Consider the following 23945-nt stretch of genomic DNA (forward strand, 5'->3'; position numbering starts at 1 on the left):
AAGAAGGATGTAGCTGCCAGATTTGAAATCCCAGCGAGCTCTCTCTCTACGATACTCAACGCGAAAGATGCGATTCGCGGTGCAGTGGAGTCCGGTACTAGCGGCAAAAAGAAGAAGCTAAAGCCGTCAACATACACCGACGTGGACAAGGCTGTATTCACATGGTTCATGGACATGAGAGCTAGAAATCTTCCTATCAGCGGCGCTCTCTTGCAGCAAAAGGCACGGGATTACGCCTGTATCTTAGGATTTCATGACCTAAAGGTGAGCAACGGATGGCTTCAAGGCTTCAAAAACAGGTATGGCATCGTTGGAAAGATAATAAGTGGTGAGTCCTCTTCTGCGGACAGCGATGCTGCCAATTCTTGGGTCGAAGAGAAACTGCCAGCAATTTTGGAGCGCTACGACGCGGCCGAAGTGTACAACTGTGACGAGACCGCTCTTTTTTATCAGTTGCTTCCAAACCGCACCCTGAGCCTGAAAGGCGACGTCTGCCATGGAGGCAAGCAGAGTAAACTTCGTTTAACTGTTTTGCTGTGTGTTAACTCGGACGGGACTGACAAGCGCGTCCCACTGGTTATCGGTAAGAGTGCCCGCCCCAGGTGCTTCAAAGGAACACACCGGATGCCCGTGAAATACGTAGCCAACACGAAAGCGTGGATGACGCGAGCCATATTTGGTGACTGGCTGAAAGCGTTTAATGGAGACATCAAGAAGCAAGGCCGCAGAATTTGCTTATTCTTAGATAACTGTTCTGCGCACCATGTTGAAGGCCTCGACCTTTCAAATATAGAACTGCAGTATTTTCCCGCGAACTGCACTTCACTAATACAGCCGCTTGACAAAGGAATTATCAAAAGCGTGAAGTGCAGCTACCGGCGTAGACTGATCCAAATGCTGCTTCTGAACATTCGTCTTCAGCGGCAAATGAAAGTGGACATTTTCCAAGCAGTTGAAATGATTGAAGCATCGTGGCGAGAAACAAGTGCGGACATTATCGCCAACTGTTTCAGAAAAGCCCACGTAACGAAAGAAGTTCACGCTGCGCAAACTGACGAAGAGGAGCACTTAGGAGTGGAGCCTTCAGGGCCGCCCGATCTCGCCGAAGCTTGGGGTTTACTGCGCGTGAATGGAGCAGCCCCGGATGACGTGCAGCTCTGCGACTTTTTGTATGCAGACGACTGTGCCGTGACTACAGAGGAGATGTCGGATGAGGCGCTGGTTGAAAGTGTCCGATGTCAGACCGACAATGATGGATCTCCAGAGGTCGAGTCACCATGTGAGATGCCTTCAACAAATGAAGTGTTGAATGCCATCGACGTTTTGCGGCGCGTCGCGGGCTCGCTGGACGATGGCGGTACAGCATTAAATACCTTGATGTGCTACGAGCGATCAGTGGTGCCGACCCTCATCAACAAACAGCAGAGCAAAATCACTCGTTTCTTTTCAGTGCAATAAATGTATTCTAGGCCATTTCAATGGCCTCGATTTTCACTTTGGTTTCGCTTCTGTATTTATTTTTCAAACTTTCTCGCGAAACTGCATATAGCGAAAACCTCCCTATAACGAATATTTTTCGGCCTTTTTCAATTTCGTTATATCCAGGTTTAACTGTACTTGTAAAAGCGTTAGCAAGCAAGCAAACCAATTAATGGCAGGTTTAATGAAAAAAAAAATTACTTTCACAATGACACATCTTCTGTATTGGTATTAATAATGTATATAGTATAATGAGTATAAATAATTAAATAAGCCAATCCAATAACATGTGTAATGGGAGCATATAATATTACATTAATGACTTTACACAGACGCAAGTGTTTGATATAAGGCAGCTACAAACATCCAAATTCGATTTATCCTGTGAAGCATGGCAGCTATTTTTGAAGTCTTGGCACAGATCTGTCATGCCCCCCCATTACAGTGGACTCTCGTTAAACGGAACCTCAAGGGACCGAGAAAATATGTTCCGTTTAGCAGGAGTTTCGTTTAGAGAGAGAAGGTTCAGGATTTCGCAATCCGTTCCGCGCTGCTTGGTCCCGACGAGGCAGGTGTGCGCGCAGTGGGCGGTCTCCATGGAAACGGATCTCAAATGCAAAACCTAGCCAATAGAGAGAACGGTACACTATGGGCACAAACTTTATTGCGCAAAAGCAGTAAGCAGTGAACTTTTTTTTTCTTCAAAGCACCACTGAAATTTTAAAAAAAATGTCATTAGTCCACTTTTTCCGTGGAAACCAGTGGGAACTGAAATTTATTGGCTTGTGAAAAAGAACTTTATGTTTGTTTGTTTTAGCTCTCGCAACCGTTTTCTTTGGATGGCGCCACCCATACTGGACAGGCTGCTCACTTCTGCAGAATTTTGGGGAGCCGTCTTGCTCGCCAGTCCCTGCATGCTGTCGTGTCTGCAGCGGCAGCCTCCCCTGAAACGGCACGACACACTATGCCATTCCGATCTATAAATCTCGTCAACCACGCTTCGCTGCACGAGAAACCTTCGATGCCGAGCTGCAGAACAAATTCGTCTGCTTGCGCGTGAATGAGTGGCCTGCTGATCGGAATGTTTTCACTGCGGGCTCTCCGCAGCCAAACCACCAGGCACTTCTTCAGATCTTCGTGGTTGGCCACCCACAGTCGTTTTCTTTGAGGGCCAAAGCGTGACGTCTCGAAAGCCTGCCGCAGCTTATCCTTGTCCTGAAGTATCCTCGTGAGGCTGCTCTTGGCGACAGCGTAGTTCGTCGCAAGCGCTGTTTTTGTGAAGCGCCCACTCTCGAAGTCGTTGATTATCTCCACCTTCCTTTCTAACGTAAGGGCATTGTGAGGTCGCTTCTGCGCTGCCATCGAATGCTGACTTCGCGACGGAACGTCGCAGACGATGCTCAACAGCGGATGTAAGGCTTAAGCCTAGCTGAACACAACTGCAAGCACACCGTGATAGAAAGCAAGCGATGCGGTTGCAGTGTGCGAGAAAACCGGAAACGTCCAAAGACGGAAATCGGAAGGGGGGGGGGGGGGCAGTCATGCGTACCGCGATGGGGCTGCACGTTCACGTCAAGTTGCGGTTTCGAGCCTATTTTCGGTTCCGTTTATACGGTGGTCGGAAAATTTTTGTTCCGATTAACGAGATTTTTTTTACATTGCCTTAATACAAAACCAACCAACTGCGAGGCGTTTGTTGCATTTAAGCGTTGGTTCCGTTTAACCGACTTCCGTTTATCGAGATTCTACTGTAGATAGCCTGCTATAGACCTTTTCACAAACAGGTCCACAGGTGCCGCCATATTGAGCACTGGACTGTGCCATAGTACAGGAAAGAGTCGACGGTTTAGCTCCCCCAAGTTCTCCGCACAGCCCGGAAAACCGTTTCTTCCAGGGGTCATGAAAAGGTCTATACTTCCCTAGGGAAAACCATGAACCGTACCGCAGGCACGAGCATAAAGTGCAAAATGTGCGTCACTTGCCTTTCGTTTCATTCTCACTGTTTTTCCTCCGTTCAGCGAGCTCTTGCTTGTCATAGTTGACTCGTTTCAGACAGCTCACTCCGCACTGAAGACTTGTTCTGCAAGCAGCAAAGTACCAAAAGCTCAAGCTCACTCATTCTAATCCTTAATTCTTGTAAGCAGTTGCTTCAAGTCAGGGTGAATATTTCAGAAACATGCCAGTATGTGCATGAAACAACTGACATATCTTAACCAGAGTACAGTAAAAGAATAGCGCACAATAACCTGACAAGGGCAGCGATGGCGTAGAGGTAGAACATCCGCCTCGCGTGCAAGAGGACCGGGGCTCAAATCCTGGTGCCGCGCAATTCTCCACCGGGTTTAAAAAAAAAAAAGAAAAATCCGCGTGTCGATGGAATTGCATAATCAGGCCTGGAGTGCGGCCTTATCTCGGTGACCAGAACCGACAACGCACTCTCTCACCAGAGCAGGATTTGGCCACCCTGGTGTAGTACTTGGCCACAACCTTCTATGATCAAACCAATTAACCCTCGGCCCTCAGTCCCCAGCGGCTGCAGAGCAACTGACCACGGCGGCGGTCAGACCTGTGACGCAGCGGAGGGTGCTAAGAATCTCTGGCTCCGGACAGGCCGCCATTGGAATCTGAACCTGGCAACGTTTAACGCTAGAACTTTAGCTAGTGAGGCTAGCCTAGCAGTGCTGTTCGAGGAACTAGCGGGAATTAAATGGGATGTGATAGGGCTTAGCGAAGTTAGGAGGACAGGTGAGGCGTATACAGTACTAAAGGACGGACACATACTGTGCTATCGCGGGTTAAAGGATAGACGAGAACTAGGTGTGGGTTTCCTCATTAATAAGGATATAGCTGGCAACGTAGAGGAGCTCTACAGTATTAACGAGAGGGTAGCAGCAATAGTAATTAGGCTGAATAGGAGGTACAAGCTGAAAGTGGTGCAGGCCTACGCGCCCACATCCAGCCATGATGACCAGACCGTTGAAAGCTTCTATGAGGACGTAGAATCAGCAATGAATAGAGTAAAATCGCAGTACACTGTACTGATGGGCGACTTCAATGCGAAGGTGGGCAAGAAGCAGGCTGACGACCACGCGGTAGGTGACTATGGGATAGGCTCTAGAAATAGCAGGGGAGAGTTATTAGTCGAATTCGCGGATAGAAATAATTTACGGATCATGAATACCTTCTTCCGCAAACGAGAAAACAGGAAGTGGACCTGGAAGAGCCCCAATGGTGAGATTAAAAATGAAATCGACTTCATACTATGCGCTAAACCTGGCATCATTCAGGATGTGGCCGTCCTCGGAAGGGTGCGTTGCAGCGACCATAGAATGGTAAGGTCTAGAATTAGCTTAGACTTGAAGAGGGAACGGAAGAAGCTAGCGAAGAAGAAGACTATTAACGAGTTAGCCGTAAGAGGGAAAGCACAGGAGTTTAGGATAGCGCTGCAAAACAGATACTCGGCTTTAACTGAGGAAGATGATCTTGATGTTCATTCAATGCACGATAACCTGACATCAATAATTACGGAGTGCGCAGTAGAAGTAGGCGGTAGGACAGTTCGAAAAGATACCGGGAAGCTATCTCAGGTGACGAAAGATCTGATTAAGAAGCGCCAAAACATGAAGGCATCTAACACTACCGATAGAATAGAACTAACGGAGCTATCAAAGTTAATAAATAAGCGCAAGGTAGCCGACATAAGGAAGTTTAATATGGAGAGAATCGAGCATGCTATAAAGAACGGAGGTAGCCTAAAAACAGTGAAGAGGAAACTAGGCATAGGTAAAAACCAGATGTATGCATTAAGAGACAAGCAGGGCAATGTCATTAGCAATATGGATAAGATAGTTAACGTAGCCGAAGAGTTCTACACTGAGCTGTACAGTAGCCAATGTAATCAGAGCGCCAATGAGAAAGACAGCAGTGCACAGCAATGCGTCATCCCGCCAGTAACGAAAGATGAAGTAAAGAAAGCCTTAGAAGCAATGAAAAGGGGAAAAGCAGCTGGGGAGGATCAGGTAACAGCAGATCTGTTGAAGGATGGAGGGGACATCGTGCTAGAAAAACTAGCCACCCTGTATACGCAATGCCTTATGACCTCGACTGTACCAGAAGCTTGGAAGAATGCAAACATTATCTTAATTCATAAGAAGGGAGACGCCAAGGACTTGAAAAATTACAGGCCGATCAGCTTACTATCCGTTGCCTACAAAGTATTTACTAAGGTAATCGCTAATAGAGTCAGGGCAACGTTAGACTTTAATCAACCAAATGATCAGGCAGGCTTTCGTAAAGGATATTCCACAATAGATCATATTCACACTATCAATCAGGTGATAGAGAAATGCGCAGAATATAACCAACCTCTATATATAGCTTTCATTGATTACGAGAAAGCATTCGACTCAGTGGAAACCTCAGCAGTCATACAGGCATTGCGTAATCAGGGGGTAGAAGAGCCTTATGTCAAAATACTGGAAGATATATATAGCAACTGCACAGCTACTATAGTCCTCCATAAAGTCAGCAATAAAATTCCAATAAGGAAGGGCGTCAGGCAAGGAGACACGATATCGCCAATGCTGTTCACCGCATGTTTGCAGGAGGTATTTCGAGGCCTGAATTGGGAACAGTTGGGAATAAGAATAAATGGAGAATACCTAAATAATCTGAGATTTGCTGATGACATTGCCTTGCTGAGTCACTCAGGAGGTGAACTGCAAATCATGATCAACGAGTTAGACAGGCAGAGCAGATCGATGGGTCTAAAAATTAACATGCAGAAAACCAAGGTAATGTTCAACAGTCTAGCAAGGGAACAACAGTTCACAATTGGCAGCGAGAGCCTAGAAATTGTGCCGGAATACGTCTACTTAGGGCAGGTAGTGACCGCTGATCCGGGTCATGAGAGGGAGATAACTAGAAGGATAAGAATGGGGTGGAGCGCATATGGCAAATTCTCGCAGATCATGAGTGGCAGTTTACCAATTTCCCTCAAGAGGAAAGTGTACAACAGCATAATCTTACCGGTACTCACCTACGGGGCAGAAACGTGGAGGCTAACGAAAAGAGTTCAGCTTAAGTTAAGGACAACGCAGCGAGCCATGGAAAGAAAAATGATAGGTGTAACGTTAAGAGATCGGAAGCGGGCAGAGTGGGTGAGGGAACAAACACGGGTTAATGACATCCTAGTCGAAATCAAGAGAAAGAAATGGGCTTGGGCAGGGCATGTGATCCGAAGGCAAGATAACCGCTGGTCTTTAAGGGTAACGGAGTGGGTTCCAAGAGAAAGTAAGCGTAGCAGGGGGCGGCAGAAGGTTAGATGGGCGGATGAGATTAAGAAGTTTGCAGGCAAAGGGTGGATGCAGCTGGCAAAGGATAGGGTTAATTGGAGAAACATGGGAGAGGCCTTTGCCCTGCAGTGGGTGTAGTAAGGCTGATGATGATGATGATGATGATGAACCTGACAAAAGGTGGTTAGCAGTAACGTGGTTAAAAATATATGCTCCATCAAATGTACAACAGACTCTCTTTAAGGCAAACTTGAAAGGACCATAAACACTAGTTTTTCTTATCAGAAGTTCATTTCAACAGAAGTGCCCTGTCCCTTAAAAAAAATACAGGAGAATTCTAGGGTGAAGAAATCCGGCTCGTTTCAACGGAGGAGACTTACGACGTTGGCAGTCGCTGCATGTTTTTACGTAGGCCCGCACTGATGGGAGTAACCTGGGCCAATAATACTTCTGCTTGATGCGCGCGAGTGTACGAGTTACTCCGAGATGGCCGGCGGAGGGTGCATCAAGACAGGCACTCAAAATCTCTGGCCGCAGCTGTGATGGTACGACAACCAGGAACACTTCCCTGTTGCTGGAAAAGTTGCGCTTGTAGAGAACACCAGATTGTAAAGTGAAGGTGTGGAGCCCGCGACGAAAAACATGCGGGATGCGAGCGTCGACGCCTTCGAGGTAATCGAATAGCGGCGCGAACTCCGAGTCCGCCTGCCGAAGCTGTGCCATTTGGGTGGTACTAATAGCGCCCAGGAAAGGAAAATCATCGGCGGGTTCCTCGGGACCGATTGTGATAGGCACACGCGACAAACAATCCGCATCCTGATGATCATGGCCCGACTTGTAGATGACTGTTAAGTCGTATTCTTGCAAGCGTAAGCTCCATCTAGCCAAGCGTCCCGAGGGGTCTTTGAGGCTCGCTAGCCAGCATAAGGAGTGGTGGTCACTTACCACACGGAAGGGTCGACCGTAGAGGTACGGCCGGAACTTGCTGATGGCCCATATCACTGCAAGGCACTCTTTCTCCGTCGTAGAATAATTGGTCTCGGCGCGCGTAAGTGTTCGGCTGGCATAACTGATGACCCGTTCTGCACCGTCTTGCCACTGGATCAGTACCGCACCAAGGTCGACATTGCTGGCATCAGTGTCGATGTCCGTGGCAGCGTGTTCATCGAGAGGGGCGAGTATCGGAGTACGTTGTAGACGGTTGCGAAGCTCGACAAAAGCAGCCTCTTGGTCGCTTCCCCACACGAAGGGCGTGTCGTCTCGAGTCAGCGAGTTTAATGGTTCGGCGATTCGCGACAAATCTTGAACAAAGCGCCGATAATACGAGCACAGACCCAAAAACCGGCGAACGGCCTTCTTGTCACTTGGGCGTGGAAAACCTCAGACGGCAGCGGTCTTGTCAGGGTCCGGGCAAACACCTTGTGCGCTGACAACGTGACCAAGAAAGCGAAGTTCTTCAAAGCCAAAATTGCATTTCTCGGCTTTGATGGTGAGTTGTGCGGATTTGAGTGCTTGTAGCACAATGCGCAACCGCTCCAAGTGTTGGTCAAACATGGTCGAAAATATAACGACATCGTCCAGGTACACCAGGCAGGACTGCCACTTCCAAGCCGGAGAGAACAGTGTCCATCATGCGTTGGAATGTGGCCGGTGCTGAGTACAGACCAAATGGGAGCACCTTAAACTCATAGAGGCCGTCGGGCGTCACGAAAGCTGTCTTCTCCTGGTCTCTTTCGTCCACTTCGATCTGCCAGTACCCACTTTTAAGATCTAAGGATGAGAAGTATCGGGCGTCCCGCAATCGATCGAGCGCGTCGTCTATCCTGGGCAGTGGTTAACGTCATTTTTGGTCACGTTATTAAGTTTTCCATAGTCAACACAGAAACACAGAGTGTTGTCCTTTTTTTTTTTTTTACAAGAACCACAGGCGATGCCCATGGGCTGGTGGAAGGCTGAATGACATCGTCCGCAAGCATTTCGGCAACTTTATTTTGAATGGCTTCTCGCTCCATCGGCGAAACACGGTAGGGGCGCTGGCAGACGAGTCGCGTAGTCGCATTGATGATGATACGGTGCTTGGCGAGTGGAGTGCGGCCGACCTTCGAACACGTAGCGAAACAGTCCGCAAAGTCTGCCAAGAGGTCTGACAGAAGATCCTTCTGAACAGATGGCAAGGCCAGATTTATTTTGACTGACTGAAGAGCGTGGTGTGGGCCAGCATTCTCTGGCATGGGTCCTCCCACGGTGCACAAACCTGGGACCTCAGCAACGTCGTGAAGGAAGGCAACAGCCGTGCCTCTGACAAGGTGCTGATATTCGTTGGAAAAGTTGGTCAGGAGGACGTTGGTACGGCTGTCACGTAGTTGGACGAGACCTCAGGCAACAACAAGGCCCCGCTCAAGCAGCAGTGGAGTATGGCCATCTGCCAGGCCCTCGTAGTCGTGGAATAGGTCGTTCCGCATGAGCACCAGGACACTGCACCGTGGCGGCACCGTGACGTCATTCTGGACAATGCGCAGAGCGTTGCTGCAAGGATCTTGGGAGTCAAAGCGGGCCACGGCCTGTTTGGTCGAGAACGTGACATGTGCGTCCCTAAAGTCAATCACAGCACCCTTCGCCTGCAGAAAGTCGATCCCCAGAATCAAGTCTCTGGAACACTCAGAGAGCACGACAAATTCACCAACGTACGAGAACCCACAAATTCCAACCCTAGCCGCGCACTTGCCAACAGGGAAAATTAAGTGGCCACCAGCGGTGCGCATGGGGGTCCCCGTCCACGGTATCAGAATCTTTTTAAGGTCTTCAGCAAAGGCACGGCTCATAACGGAATAATCAGCACCGGTATCGAGCAGCGCGGTAACCTCAGTGCCATCAATTGTCACCCGCAAATCGGATGCAGCGTATCGGGTACTGTCACTGCCTCTCTCTATCCAGGTATCGTCGGCTCGATGGTTCCGCGATGCAGGATCTTGACACATCTCGACGTCAGCGGCCTTGCCTGCAGAGCTCGCTGGTGTTAGTTTTCCCGACGAGGACTGGGCGAGCGACGGCCAGCGGAACTACTCTGGCAGCCGGGGCTGGACGCATGATAGCGGAGAAGCGAATGCGAACGGGACTCGCGCCTTCCAGAGTAAACACGGTTCTGGCGCGCCCAGAGATGCTCCGCAATCTCAGGCGGTCATTCACCGTTCTGAGGACAAGGTGCGCCACAAATCTGACTTCCGAGGACGTGGCTGAGCTGTAGCAGGGGCAGTTGCATAATATGGGATGGTGCTACTGACAGCAGATGTCGAGGGAACAGCGGAGCCAGGTGCGATTGCGTGACGTGCCAATGCTGCTCATGGCAGGCGTCGGAGTAGCGGGACCGTAGCCGGCCGAGCAACGTACAGCGGATGCATATGTGGGTCGGGCATCGAACTGGGGCGGCGCTTCGGGAACAGGAGGCGCCTGCGCAAGCTGCCGCACTTCGTCGCTGACGACTTCTGTCAGCGCAGCCAGGGGCCCAGGCGCAACCTGGGGCAGACGGAACCGTTGAAGTTCCTCCCGGACAACTGACGGAATCAGTTCGTGCAATGTGTCTGTACTGCCGCCTAGGCACGACGAAAAGGTTTCGGGCACAATGCTGTTGATGTCCCGATTGTACTGGCGGGCCCGTTGTTGCAGCGTCGTCTCCATGGCGGTCGCCTCGGTGAGAAATTCCGCTACAGTGCGGGGTGGGCTGCGTACGAGGCCTGCGAAGAGCTCCTGCTTAACCTCTCGCATCAGTCATGTTGGGATCGGCACGCTTGAATAGACGGGCCATGTCCTCGATGTACAAGCGCACACTTTCATTCGTGCGCTGGTTTTGGGAGTGCAGAGCAGCTTCAGCCTTCTCCCAGCGGTTGCCGTTGGGGAATGTAGCCAGGAGATTCTGGCAAAACGTCTCCCAGGTGGGAAGGGTAGTCTCGTGGTTTTCAAACCACATCCGGGCAGATTCTTCCTGAGCAAATTATACGTTGTGGAGCTTGCGCTCGTCGCTTTAGCCATTGTAGCGGGCGACCCGCTCGAAGGTCTCCAGCCAATCCTCAGCGTCTTCGAAAACATCACCGTGAAAAGATGGCAATGTTCGCGGTGAGTGGCAAAGGATCGGCGCCAGGAGCCGGGGGTCAGTGGCCATGGCAGTTGGACTTACCGGGCTAGGCTGGGTCGGCGCAGGGGACTCGGTGTCAGTGGCCATGTCAGTTAGACTCTGTGGCCGAGGGTGCGTAGTTCTTTTGGGCGGGGGAAGGGGCCCAAATTCAGGAGACTCTCCGCGGATACGGCGGCTGGATCGCTGGTGGACAGGTGTGAGGTCCGTTGTGATGCTGTGCGGAGTGCTGTAGTCGGGAAGCGTTACCCAGCACCTCCACCAAATGTTACGAGCAATTCGAAGGAGAACCTCCGGAGACGAGACGCAAAACTGTGGCGGTCCCTAAGTGGTCCGAGCGCGCGAGCGGGAGAGCAACATCTTCTTTCTCCACGGATGCAGGCGCTTTTTCTTCTTCTTCCACAGTGGCATGTATTAATATTTTACTGAAAAACAATAAATAAATAGCCTAACAGCAGGAGGAGAATAGCAAATAGAATATTAATTGTACAATGCATGAAGCGAGCTGAAGAGTGAGGGCATAAAACAAGCACTTGTATAGACTTCCCTTTTCTTGTCTCTTTTGTGCTCTCCCTCTCTCTCTGCTACAGCAACTGATATTTGAGTCCTCCTCCTAATTATTTCTTTCCATCCCACTCCTTCCTTAGTGCGGCTGAAATCAACTCTAAAGATAGGTGCACCACATGTCTTTCCATTCACTGCAGGCAATACACAAGCAGCACCAATATGTGGCCATCTCTGCACTGGGGTAACATGCGCTGCGGTGCCGTGTTAGTTGAAAATTTAGCTCCCCTGCTGTTTAAGCCTTAAGTCAATGAGCGGGCAGATTCCATGCCTGAGTGCCTTTTAGCCCGCCAGAGGCAAGGGGCAGCACATGACCCACGTGCAATGCCATGATCTGGCCATATCAAATCTCTGCACCTTAGCTGCACCAGCAAGAATGCTTCCCTCTCCCAAAGAAAAGGTACCCTTGCCATTTCTCATGGTCACCATGGTTCACCATGGTTCACGGTAGGGACAAAAGTTTGTCTTAAGCAAAGGACACATGAAACAATTCACCCTAAGCAGATTTTTTTAAGGGCAGACAAAAGTTGAAAAACGGCGATTTTAAGTAAAAAAAATCACTTTTGCGTTTTTGACTGCTTTAGTAAACCTGAGCATTCCTCTTTCATGTATGCAAAAATCAGAGCCATAATTGATCTGGAAATTATCGAAAACCCCTGTTAAAGTACTCGCGGTGGACAGAAAAGGTGCCGATCTGACCCATTTTTAAGCGCGTGAGGCGTCAAATCGTGGAATCGTACTGCGTTGGGCTTGCGTGACGAGCCAGGTCTATGCTTTTTCTCCCGGAGGCGGGCTTTGCCGCTGCGCAAATTGCCAAGAAATAATAATAAAAACAGCAATTTCCACTGCCAAAACCGAGCGCTTCCACATCACGTGGTTCGATCGTGGCCACGACATTGGCTCCTAGCTCGCGAAGCGTCATTGCGGCGTCTGCTCTTCTGCGACACGCACCTCTCGCTACATGCTCCGCAAGCTATTGCAAATATTTCTGCTTTTCGTTAGTATGGATGCCAAGAAGAAACGTATCAAGTTTCGGAAGAAGCATAAATTCAAGGGAACTTGCAGGAAAGCGAAGCGGCGTGCAACGGAGATGCCCGCGGCAGCTAAGCCTAACCTCGGCCGAGGCGACGCTTCTGACGCTTCGTAGCCGGCTGGATGTTCGAACTTCATCGAAAGCATTGACAGTTTCGTTAGCACGTCGGAAAAGAAGATAGGATTCTTCGAAAATGAAGGTAGGGGTGGTGAAGAGTCAGCGAGTGCTTTTATCTGCGAGATCGGCGCCGTGAATGACCTTGTGAGCGGTGCAGCATGCCTGGAGTGCGGACTATGCGAGCTTATGATCGACGCACTGGCTGGGAAGCGGAAAGGCCTCGCGTTGTTTCTGGAGTTGCGTTGCAACAATGAAGCATGTCCCACATCCGTTGCTTCGCCGACGCATTCATCGCGGCATGCAACTCCGGCGGGCGACTACAACAGTGAAGCGCGTCCATCTGCCAGCGCTAGGGAGAGCTTCGCCGTGAACGTCAAGGCCGTGGTTGCGGCGCGCGCTGTTGGAGCAGGACACAACCAACTCGTCCGATTTTGCGCAATTCTTGGATTACCCAAACCGATGCATCAGAAATCGTTCAACGCCATCACGAAGAAGGTGCATCTCGCGGCTATGAAGGCAGTGGTCGAGAACTTGGAGTTGGCTCGCAAAGTGACAGCCCAGGAAGTTGGATCTGCAAATTTAGCTGTCATGTTTGATGGCACTTGGCAAAAGAGAGGCCATAAGAGCTATAATGGTGTAAGCACAGCCATTTCTGTAGAAACAGGGCTTTGTCTAGATTTTGAAGTTTTATCTAATTACTGTCAGAGCTGCAATACCCACAAGGAATTTGAAGATAAAGGGGAGGAGGAAATATGGCAAGCCTTCCACATGCCAGTGTGTGCAAAAATGTTGATTGCTCAGCACACGCCATGGAAACAAATGCTGCTCTGAGGATATGGAATAGGACAGAGTCCTACAGCACGCCCCTGAATTCACAACCTTCCTAAGTGAAGGGGACAGCAAGGCCTTTACAGCTGTGTCAACGCCAAGTGTGCATAACGGTGTGCCCATCACAAAAGAGGACTGCACTAACCACGTTTCCAAGCACCTTGGGACTGCACTACGACGGCTCAAGATGCCAAGAGGCCAGAAGCTCACAGATGCAGTCATCCAGAAGCTGCAAACCTACTTTCAAGTAGCCATCACTGCCAACAGAGGAAGTGTGCAAGGCATGTATCGTGCAGTTTGGGCAACCTTCTTCCACTCATGCTCGACGGATGCAGCCAAGAGCCACAAATTTTGCCCGGATGGAGAGGACTCGTGGTGCAAGTTCAAGAGGGCAGAAGCATTGGGTCAGGCAGCCCCAGCACACACCCCCATTCTCACCAACAGCCAGGGCAAGGCAATGCTGCCCACATACAAGAGGCCTACAGATGAACAACTGCTCTCTCGTTGTGTGAAGGGGAAAACCCAAAATGCAGTCGAATCACTCAACAGTAAGATGTATAATCTTTAAGGTATGTAGAATGCAAGTATCTAGGTTTCAATACAATTGGTAATGTTTATAAGTATGAAAGGTCCCAAAATATTTATGCGCTGGCTTCTGAAAAGGAAGCATAAGCTTAAATTCCAGTAAAATGGTGCATGGCATAGGTGCACCATTTCCTTGCTTATTTGCACTTAGTGGAGTATTAGGAACAAGAAGAACTATTTTACACTGCTTTCTCGTGCTCACTGGCATGTCCAGAAGGTGTCTTAGCAAGCACAGTTTTTCACATGTGCATGGTGCTTGGAACATGAAAGCATCAAGCTATCTTGTAAATAAAAACAGATTTGGAAAGAGGAGATCAATCTCTATAACTGGTGCAATTTTAACTTATCTGGCATCAATATTAAAGAAAAAATGTTTCCGAAGAGCGTCTCCCCTTAACACTCAATCCTATGGCAAACCAACCAGCAGTTCTCGCGTTATTCATCCTATCCAAAAATACGCCTTAGCAGGAGTTTTCCTATAACATATATTAATTTTAAGGTCAAGTGAAGTAAAGGTCGATTTGCACTGAAAAAAAAAAAAAGAGGCAATATCCTTGACCCGTTGCAGTCTGAAACTTTTACTCTTTCAATGATATTTGAGCAGCGTGCGGTTTAAAAAATGGTGCATCATACGTAGTGAGGAAAATGCATTCAATTCAAACACGGAGAAGCTTGTCAGGCAGTGCCCGATAGCAGACTGAATCACAGCGTTGCATTGTAGAAAGGGGCCCAACTAGGGACCACAAAGGGTTGACGGATGTGAGGCTACTGAAGTGGAATGTTGTGCTTGAGTGTCATACCTGTGCAAGTTGTCGACCATCTTGAGATGAACGCGGAGGTCCTTTTTGGAGAGGTGGCTGAGCATGCGGGCATCCACCAGGCACTCCATGAAAGTGGACCGATACTGGGGCAGTCCCAGGCTGGGCAGCCACTCATTGCCTAACCACTCGTGGTTCATCTCCCCAAAGGCCAGGCTCTGCAGTGGCATCAAGGGGCACAGAGGCATCAGAGACACCACAGGGAAGAACAACAGCATGGTGCGTTCAGACAACACTAATGAAGGCCTCATGGGCATTTTTTTGTTTTAAATTAAATTTTTATATGAGATGGGCAAAAATGTTGACACAAAGGAATGCTCCTTAGCTTTCGAAGAAATGCTGCAGTTTTCTAAAAAAAAAGAATGTGTATTACAAAAGGCCAAGAACGTCACTTTTGAGATTTCATAAAATTGAAAGATTGAAGCCATGTGGAACAAAGCATAAAAGTTCATCAAGCCTCTGTATATTTTCACTAATTACATGGATACTTTTCTAAGTAAAAAGCTTTTTTTACACAGCTGAAATTTTGCTGCAAAAGAATTGCAAGCATTGCTCAGAAAGCAATGCACCCTTCACATTGCCAAAGATGTGCCTTTGGCACCACTGCTATGCATTTCTTGAATAATACGGCAGCTATGATCCACTAAATCTTTCGTCGAAGAGGCGTAAATCACTGTTCCGTAACAGCTTTGAGTGTGGAAACTGAAACAAATGCTGCTCTGTACAGTAAAAGCTTGTTAATTCGAACTTCACCGGACCGAAAAAAAAAAGTTTGAAAAACTGACAAGAACCATTTGAATTACGGTATATGTACCGTATTTACTCGCGTAACGAACCCACTGGCATAATGAACCCACCCACCCTCGATTTTTGCCTAAGAATTTGAAAAAAAAAAAAAGCATCAATCAGTAACCTCAGTTTCGCACCGTCACGGTCCACAATGCATTTCTTGGCAGTGCGCCAAGATGCTGCACAGCGATGCATCTGCAGTAAAGAGATAATGTCACGGTGTGTTTACCTTTTGACATAAGCTCTAGCAGGGGCGGGGAAGCAAACTTGGCAGAGTGCCAGCACTTGTCCGGTTGTGCAAGCCTCGTTTTCAGTATGTTCGCCTAATCTTGCCATGGGCGATTAGGGCGGATGCCGTCTACTGCCACTCAATCATTGGAACGCGCGATAGCAGCAAAGGCCTTTTGCAGCGAAAGATGCTAAAAGCTGGCGTCATGATTGTGGCTGACTGCGTGCTTTCATTGGCGACTGATGGATGGAAGGATGGACGACACTCGCAAAGAAAAAAAAAAGTTTTTCGCACGTAATTTGTAGCGCCCGTCCGAAATCATAGCATTTCATGGGCATTGGCTGAGACCGCGCCGACAGTACTTATCCGTATTTCCAAATTAACAGAGCTCGAATTAACGAGTATTTAGTTGAGAGTTTCAGAGGCTGCGCAGAAAAGAGGGTAGGCAGCCACGGCCGCCAACCCCGACCCTCCGGCGTCGCCGGCCACCGCGCCAGTGATGGCGCCATTTAGGCTTTACCCACTCTTCCACGGCTTTATCTGGTTCCATCTTCTGTCCCCATTTAGGATGTGCGCAGCCTCTAACTATGCGGAGGTGCTTTTTTTTTGGCCACGTGCTGTGTGCCAAGCCGCCCAGACGCACATGGCGGCACATAGTTCGAATTATCCCTAGCGGAACCGACTCACTTTCGAATTATTGGGCTTTTTTATACACAGATCTCTATAGAGCTTGGCCGGACCAAGTAATGTCGTTCAAGTTATCTGAAAATTCGAATTATCGAGGTTCGAATTAATGAGCTTTCACTGTATTAAAAATTCCTTATTACTCCCTGAGGGGTGAGACTATGGTACATCACTTCTGCCAACATGCCGTCACCATAGCTTTTGCTGATCATGGTTTCCAGCATCAGGGTACGTAACAACAGGCGCACGCACCAATAGAAAAAATTCTCGGGTAAAAAATCATCTATGGCATTTTTAACAAGATTGCTGCGGTATCGAGCATTTTGGACAGCAAGCTTTCCGCTGCGCTGAAAAAAATTGGGTGAAATTCCACAGGATTTAGAGAGATACAAAAAACTTGTCCATCCAGAAGTAAACATTTTTTCTGATGGTAGCTGAGAGGACTGAAGAATAACGAGGAGAAGTAGTGTGGTGTCCTGAAATGTCCTCACTCCATCTCACCGAACAGTCATCCTGAAATGTGCCCTTTCTGGAACGCCCAATTTTTAGAGCAATATTTGCAATTTATTGGCAGCAAAATTCCAACAGTAAAAAAAGTTTTTCTGTGTTGATTAAAACAGAAAAGTTTGCATATAGTTACTGAAAAAAGATTGAGGCTTGACAAAATTTTGTTTTGTTCTACATGGCTTTCCAAGCCTGCAATTTTATGAACTCACAAAAGCAATGCTTTCCACCCATTGCAATAGAGTATGCAATTTTTTTTCTGGAAAACTACAGCATCTCTTCCAGAGCTAAAGACCATTAATTTGTGTCGACACACAACTAATGGTTGTGTGTAAAAAAAGGCCGCCACCGTCTGGAAGACGTTGAAGTAACGAGAATTAGCTGTTTGGTTTACTAGATGAAGAAAGTGAAGAAGAACGCGCCGCTCGTCTCGAGAAACGGAATGTAATAAATACCATTTGAAACGGGGTGGATTGCCACCATGCTCGGCTACGCGTGCACGCACTCCACCTAGCGGAACGATCGCCGCCTAGTGCACGCCTAGTGCACGTCTACCCATTGTCGAGTTGCACCCCCTCAAGATACGTCCCAAATGGAATTTGCTTCATTTGGGGTGGTAAAGGTGGGCCTAGAATTTGGCTTGCGGTGTGATATGGTAACATTTCAATTAGTAATTGCATGTATACAATGTTTACCTATTATTTAAATGTGGTTTTATTTCTATACCCCAACCCATAGGGTTTTATTTGCCTACCAAATTCGGTATACAGCTGTCCCCGGATGGGTGCCCGTTGTTGTCCGAGTATATATATAACGGAACGAATGTATACATGTATAGCGGTCCCATAACGGGACAGTTTAACCTACCCGTTATAGGATATTTTTTGGTGAAGCGGGGGGAAGGGATGAGAGGGCACAACCAATTTTAATGGCCACCATATTGGATTCGAGAAACCGAAACTATGCCGTCATTTCGTCCCCTGGCGTCATACTCACCTAGTTCCACCTCTATCCACCATTTTGGACCATGAAGTCATCATTGGCACGTGGCATTTGTTTGTACAATGCTGTTGTAGATGGCGCTATAAGTCTGAATGCGAGATGCGCTGTTTTCTAGTTGCAGCTGCAGATGGCGCTTCGATCTCAGGGTGGTAGGAGACCTCACGAAATCTCGAAACGTGATGAGTATTTGCTGCCACAGATGGTGCTGTGATCAAGGGTGTAACAGACCCCACGAAATGTCGAAACGTGATGAGTAAGAGCTAACGCTCTTAAAATTATTCCGACTCAACAGCAGTGATTCCAACACAGCAAGAGACACCATAATAAGATGTTAAGAGTGCCTCACCAACTGTGATCGGCTATATTCAGATAAGCATCAAGGGTAGTGCTCAGAAACACACTACAGCTACAAGTATGCAAGAGTATTGCAAGTTCCCTGTTACATTAGTACATATCAGCTCTTGATGCCACTACTGTTTGAACCTACTCTGCATAGATTGGAGAGAATTTAAAAATGAGCTAAAGGTGTGCTCTGCAGCTTGCAGGTGGCAGCAGCAGACCCAAGAGCACACAGCATGAATAAAAAAGAGTGGAAGACCTTATCAATGTGAGCGCACGCAACTAGATAGCCGCATAAAGAAAAAAATACAAGTCTCAAGTGCCATGCTTCACAAAGGCAGCAACGACTAAGTGCACTAACACGCACGGTATAAAATTCCAAAAATTTCAATATTCAACACTGCTGAAATTCGCCGAGGTGATAATAAGCACCATGAGTAACACAAGTGCAAAGGTGCCTGCCAAGAGTTGCGCCGGCCCACACATGGCTCTAAACCAATCAGTGCGTAGGAAACCGTCAAACCAAAGCATTTTGATTACACCAGTTGCAAAACTGCCGATGGAACCCACGTGTTCTGGCACCCCGACTAGGTCAGAACATGGAAGTTAGCAAGACTGTCACGTCAACTGTGACATGCATTTGAGCTGCTCCGCACTGCTCAAAATGCTAAGATAGGGTAGGAAAAAAAGTTCCTCTGCCACTGGTAGCTGAGGAACCAGCTACCCGTGGTGCTATCAATAACCGAAGAACAGACTAGCGGCCACCGGTAGCCGATTCTCCAGCTTATAGGAGTACCACCGTCTGTTAACCTCTGTGAAGTGGCCATTGGAAATAGCCAGGCTTTGAAGCTGAATTTCGCAAGAGGTATGGTCAGACAGATCTACACCAACCATGTCAAATAGACAAGTTTTCCCTTTCCATATATTATTTCTCTGCCCAAACAACTTATCTGTACTTGCCGTGCGAGCGGGCTTGGCGGCTGAGGGGCTGGTGAGTGCCACCATCTCCTGGATGGCCAGACGCAGCTTGAGCCGGTGCAGCGGGTTGCTGATGCCAATCTCCCGCTGGATCTCGGTGTCCGACAGCGCCGACATAATGGCCCCACTCTTCACATTCGCTCGACATGCGGCCACGTACCACGCTGGCATGCCCACCCAGAGCTGCAGCGAGCGAGTGTGGGAGGAAGGACATCAAATGTTTGCTTGTGTGACCGTTACTGCAAATACAGTTGACTACAGACAATTTGAACTCAAAGGGAACAAAAATTTGTTGTCATTATGTGGAAGTACGTATTAAAGGAAGTCGTATCTGCTGCTGAAAAGACTAAAGGGTCTGTTCAAATAAATCTCGATGTAACAAACTTCAGAGTAACAAAATTTTCAAAGTAAAAAGTATTTTAGCTTTCAAAACTTCATGTCCATAGAAAACCATATATTCTCAGTTTCAATATAAAAAACTAGATTTTGCCGCACTTTCGATGAAAAAAAATTTCACTGGCTGATTTGTAATAAACCTGAGCAAAAATTGTACTGCAGGTTCAAGTGGTTGAGCGGAGCTTGTACTGAAGCACGCACAGGTGTGTGTACAAGAAAGCGGGCACTGCTCACCTAGCAGAGATATAACAAACAAGCAGATGGTAATGTGAAGGTGATCATACTGGCAAGTGCACTGTATATTATGTCATCATAAGTAGTATAGGCGACACTGGCACGGGCATTAGTGCAACCAGCCAGGCCAGCTCTCACTATCTTGCCCAGAATCTGTGCTAGAGTGTACTAGTGCACTAGAAGGGTCTGAGTGAGATAACGGAGCACTCGAAAGTGAGGTCCCGTCTGTGTATTTTATTTTCTACTTTCCACGTACAAAACTCCCCTGTGCCCTCTCTTGGCAGATTCATTTAAGATTACTGTTGCTTGGCACCTGTTATATGTCAGTGTCAGTAGGCTGAACCTACTACATTTATACGTCAAGAGGCTGAAGCACTTTTTGTCCTTTTACAAAGCCTCATCATACTGAATGTTGAGGGAATAGAGGAAGAACAACGCTGACTAAGCGAGGGGGATGCACATTGGCAGCGGAACGGCGAGACTGGTTCTAAAGAAATAAAAAATGACCAGCGACGTGCCAGTCGGTGTCTGAAAGCAGCGTGCTGCTGGATTGGGACGGCTGGCAAACGTGCGGCTGACAGCCGCCATTGCCATGGGCTGTTCGTGAAACTCAGAAAACAAAACTTGGAAGCCAGGCTGCTTTTTTTGGACTAGCAACAGGGCCCTCCATATCGCTTCCTGACCTTACGGGGCTGGGATTGGGGCCTCTCACGCATGTGGCGGAGCTTCTTGTCACCGGGGGTATCTGTTGCTAAACCGTCGTCGTCGATTCAGATGACGCGATTCTTGCGACGCGCGTCCTTTTTTTTTAAATTTTCTCTCCTACTCCTATCTCTTTCAACTCTATATCGTCCGCACGACTGGTGGTAGCCAATAAGTGCACATCAGTTTTAGTATCTTTATGTGTACAATGCACCATGTATAGGCGGGATTTTTACATGAATGTTCGCTCTGCCGGTGGCACAACTTGGCTCCCCCCACTTAGGCAGCCCCATGCGAAATTCCACAAGCGGGCTTCCTGCATTTCAGCTTTACCAAAACGAGGTGGCGCAGCTCACATCGTCCTATCTCGCACTAAAAGGGTTCTAAAGGCGACAGGACGAGTGCCATGGATGTGGGCGTTAGGTGTGTAGCACATTATAGAAGGATCAAACAAACAAAAAGAACCACGCGCTTTTGCGTTGTGATTATTGAAAGCGGGTAGTCGGCCATGTCGTTCTCATCGTGTGGCATGTGGAAAAACCCACTTGTGGAATTTCGTGTGTGGCACCAGCCCATCAATGTCCGAATGCGATTGGTGCACGCTACAAATGACAGAGAAGAAAACAAAGAGGACATTTTTCTGCAGTTTTTCTGACACTTTAAACTCAACCTATGGATAGTTTGCCCAGATATTGGGGTTTTTCCACAGTCGGGCTTATGAAAGTCGGTGCGGTAATCTATCGCTGCCGAATATTCAGAAATTTTAGAATATTCAAAAATGCTTGAATGTCAGTTCTTAATATCGAATAAGAACTGAATTCGCACTATAAACATTGATTACTTGCACATACCTACTTATGCTCGGGGACAGCTTTTTGTGGCTATGCTGCAGAAGCTATGGGCTTGCGCCCCCAGCTTAAACGCCTATCTCTCTCCCTCGTGAGAGCATGGTAAAAGTGTGCTTGTGAAATCATTGCGCCTCGCCCTCATAGCTTCTACTGCACAGCCACAGAAAGCTATGAATATGAATTAATAGAGGGCGGAGAAAAGAAGGAAAGGCCAGCTCTTACCTCAAGCCAAGCGACAATAGTGGGTCCGTTCCACAGTGCAAATGGTGTGCCAGCTTTCATTGCCTCTGCTAACAGCTCATGCCTGCAGAGACAGCAGGCCATAAGTGAAGTATGCCTCGTAACGAACTCACATACAGCAAAGTTTGTCTTATATCAAACACTTGCTAACCCTATGAAAGTTGTCAACTACCTTATGAAAGTTGTCAACACAAAATATATCGCCTGTGCTGAACTAGACAATGGCTACACAAAATCTGGAGGCCATTGTGCCACTTACAGCAAACAAAGGCTTTGGATATTCCAAAGGAAACAACAGAGGGCACTCACTTCTTTTTTGTGCGCCGATCCACCTCTGTCTTTGGCCCCAGTGCACCCCCAGCCATTGAGAGGGTTCCTGTGTCGCTACCGCAAATGTCACTGTCCATGTAGATACCCCCTGCAGAAGCAGAGAACGGCACGTTGTCTGTACATGCCAGTCTGCCAGTAAAACACAGGCACAGACAAGCAGTTAAGCAGGCTGAATTCTCTCCCTAGTCCGTTAGCGCAGCAACGCTGGTCACTCTGAACCTATTCCATTCTGAACTTTCAGCAGACCAAAATGAATCCGAAATGACAGCTCCACTTCCCTGACAAACCACAATAATGAGGTTCTTTCCTCGTTTCCACTTTTAGCCTCCTTGGGAGTGTACCCGGAGAACAAGAAAAGACGAGTGTGTCCCTGAAGCAGAGAAAGAATCTTTCAGCAGCTATACCCAAAGGTTAAGCAATAGCATTTTGGCAATGGCCCGGGCCAATTTGGAGGTCGCCATCATGTCGAATGCGCTCAGTTATGGTTGGACATCGATTATGGTCCAAATCGGCCAAGGTCAAATTTTGTGGGTGGGCCGGGCTAAATTTTGGAAACCACAGAGAATGTTTACTACATTCGAATCCGTGTGAAAGCATGAATTTGTGCTATGTAGAAGACGACGATGAGCAGGCAGTACTGCCGGATTGAGCAGATGGAAGTTGATCAAGACGATACTCTGCAACGCGACACGCGAGAGTGTGATGCAGTTTAACATGAGACGTGTTCGGCTGTGGTGATAGCCTTGTGGTCCTGTGCAATGCCCTGTGAAGCTGCCCTATGAAGCTGATCTGTTCCCGCCGCCGCAGGTTCGACTCTAAGTCATGGACGTAATTTTTTTTTCTGCGCCATATTTCTATCTCGGCACATTTTTGCCTTGGCTAGGCTGAAGGTCAAATTCAGACAGTGGAAAGGTCACGTGGTGTTGAGCGGAGTTGATGCATCTACCACTCCAAAAAGCTACAGCTCTAAAAAAAAAGAACACAAACTTGTGGTGCATGCTGAACCTCACACTACCACTTTTTTGTGTGCACACAGTAAAGAGAAGGGGGCAAGGACTTTTCAAATAAGGAACTTCCAAACTGTTTCCTCCATGAGTGGTCATCTAGCTCTTCAGGACCACTTTAGCAAAGCCTGCATGATGATGGGCACAATATGCCAACCAGCACTTTTTTCATTGCAGTGAACCTTCAAAGTGCTGATGGTTACCTTTCATATGCTGAACCAGTCACTCAAGTTACCAGGCAGACATACCTGTGGAATGATATGGAGTGCACCTACAATTCTTCTTTAGATGACAAATACCTCTTTCCACATGCATGAGAGCAATAGTGGAATGCCCCTTGCAAACTTTAACGGAAAACCAACCAGCAGCACTGATCAGTTCGTTACTCTGACGCCCTCAGCCTACTCCTACCACAGGCATTGTGGACTAGGTGGAAAGTGAATCGGGAATCACTGATCGGTTACAAGGACAAGCTGCCATCAGCTCACCACTGACACCATACTCCTGCCCATAGGGATCCTTTCCCTTGACTTTGTCCTTTTTGCTGAAGAAGCGACCCAGCGAGGACTTGATGCCCTTTTTCTTGGCTGCCTTGTTGAGCGAGTCTTGTGAAGAGTTGGTCGAGCTCAGTGGAGACTGAGCACTTAGCGAGCTGGGTCCTCCGTCCATAGTGACCCTGTGCAGCACAAAGGCATCCCTGTCAGGCCAGATGCAAAAGCGAAGAAGAGATGCAATGCAAGGAATGCCTACCAGTCCTGCCACTGAGGACAATTAAAAGCTTAGGTGTTTTGCATAGCAATATGTAAAACAGTTATCCCTGAT

At 48.0% G+C, this 23945-nt stretch overlaps 1 protein-coding gene across 2 annotated transcripts in view; it reads right to left on the reverse strand.

Moving 5' to 3' along the window:
* Liprin-alpha (PTPRF interacting protein alpha) overlaps positions 1-23945 on the reverse strand; it is a 77942-nt gene that overhangs the window by 15926 nt on the left and 38071 nt on the right. For both annotated transcript variants that reach the window (XM_077662204.1, XM_077662203.1), the window contains 6 exons: positions 23612-23799; positions 22099-22207; positions 21772-21853; positions 19352-19552; positions 14827-15002; positions 3462-3559 (listed from right to left, as the gene is read on the reverse strand). In XM_077662204.1, the coding sequence (XP_077518330.1) occupies positions 3462-3559; positions 14827-15002; positions 19352-19552; positions 21772-21853; positions 22099-22207; positions 23612-23799 (854 nt within the window). The remainder of the gene's footprint in view (positions 1-3461; positions 3560-14826; positions 15003-19351; positions 19553-21771; positions 21854-22098; positions 22208-23611; positions 23800-23945) is intronic.

The sequence above is a fragment of the Amblyomma americanum genome, chromosome 4, assembly GCF_052857255.1.
Source record: "Amblyomma americanum isolate KBUSLIRL-KWMA chromosome 4, ASM5285725v1, whole genome shotgun sequence".
NCBI classification, from domain to species: Eukaryota; Metazoa; Arthropoda; class Arachnida; order Ixodida; family Ixodidae; genus Amblyomma; species Amblyomma americanum.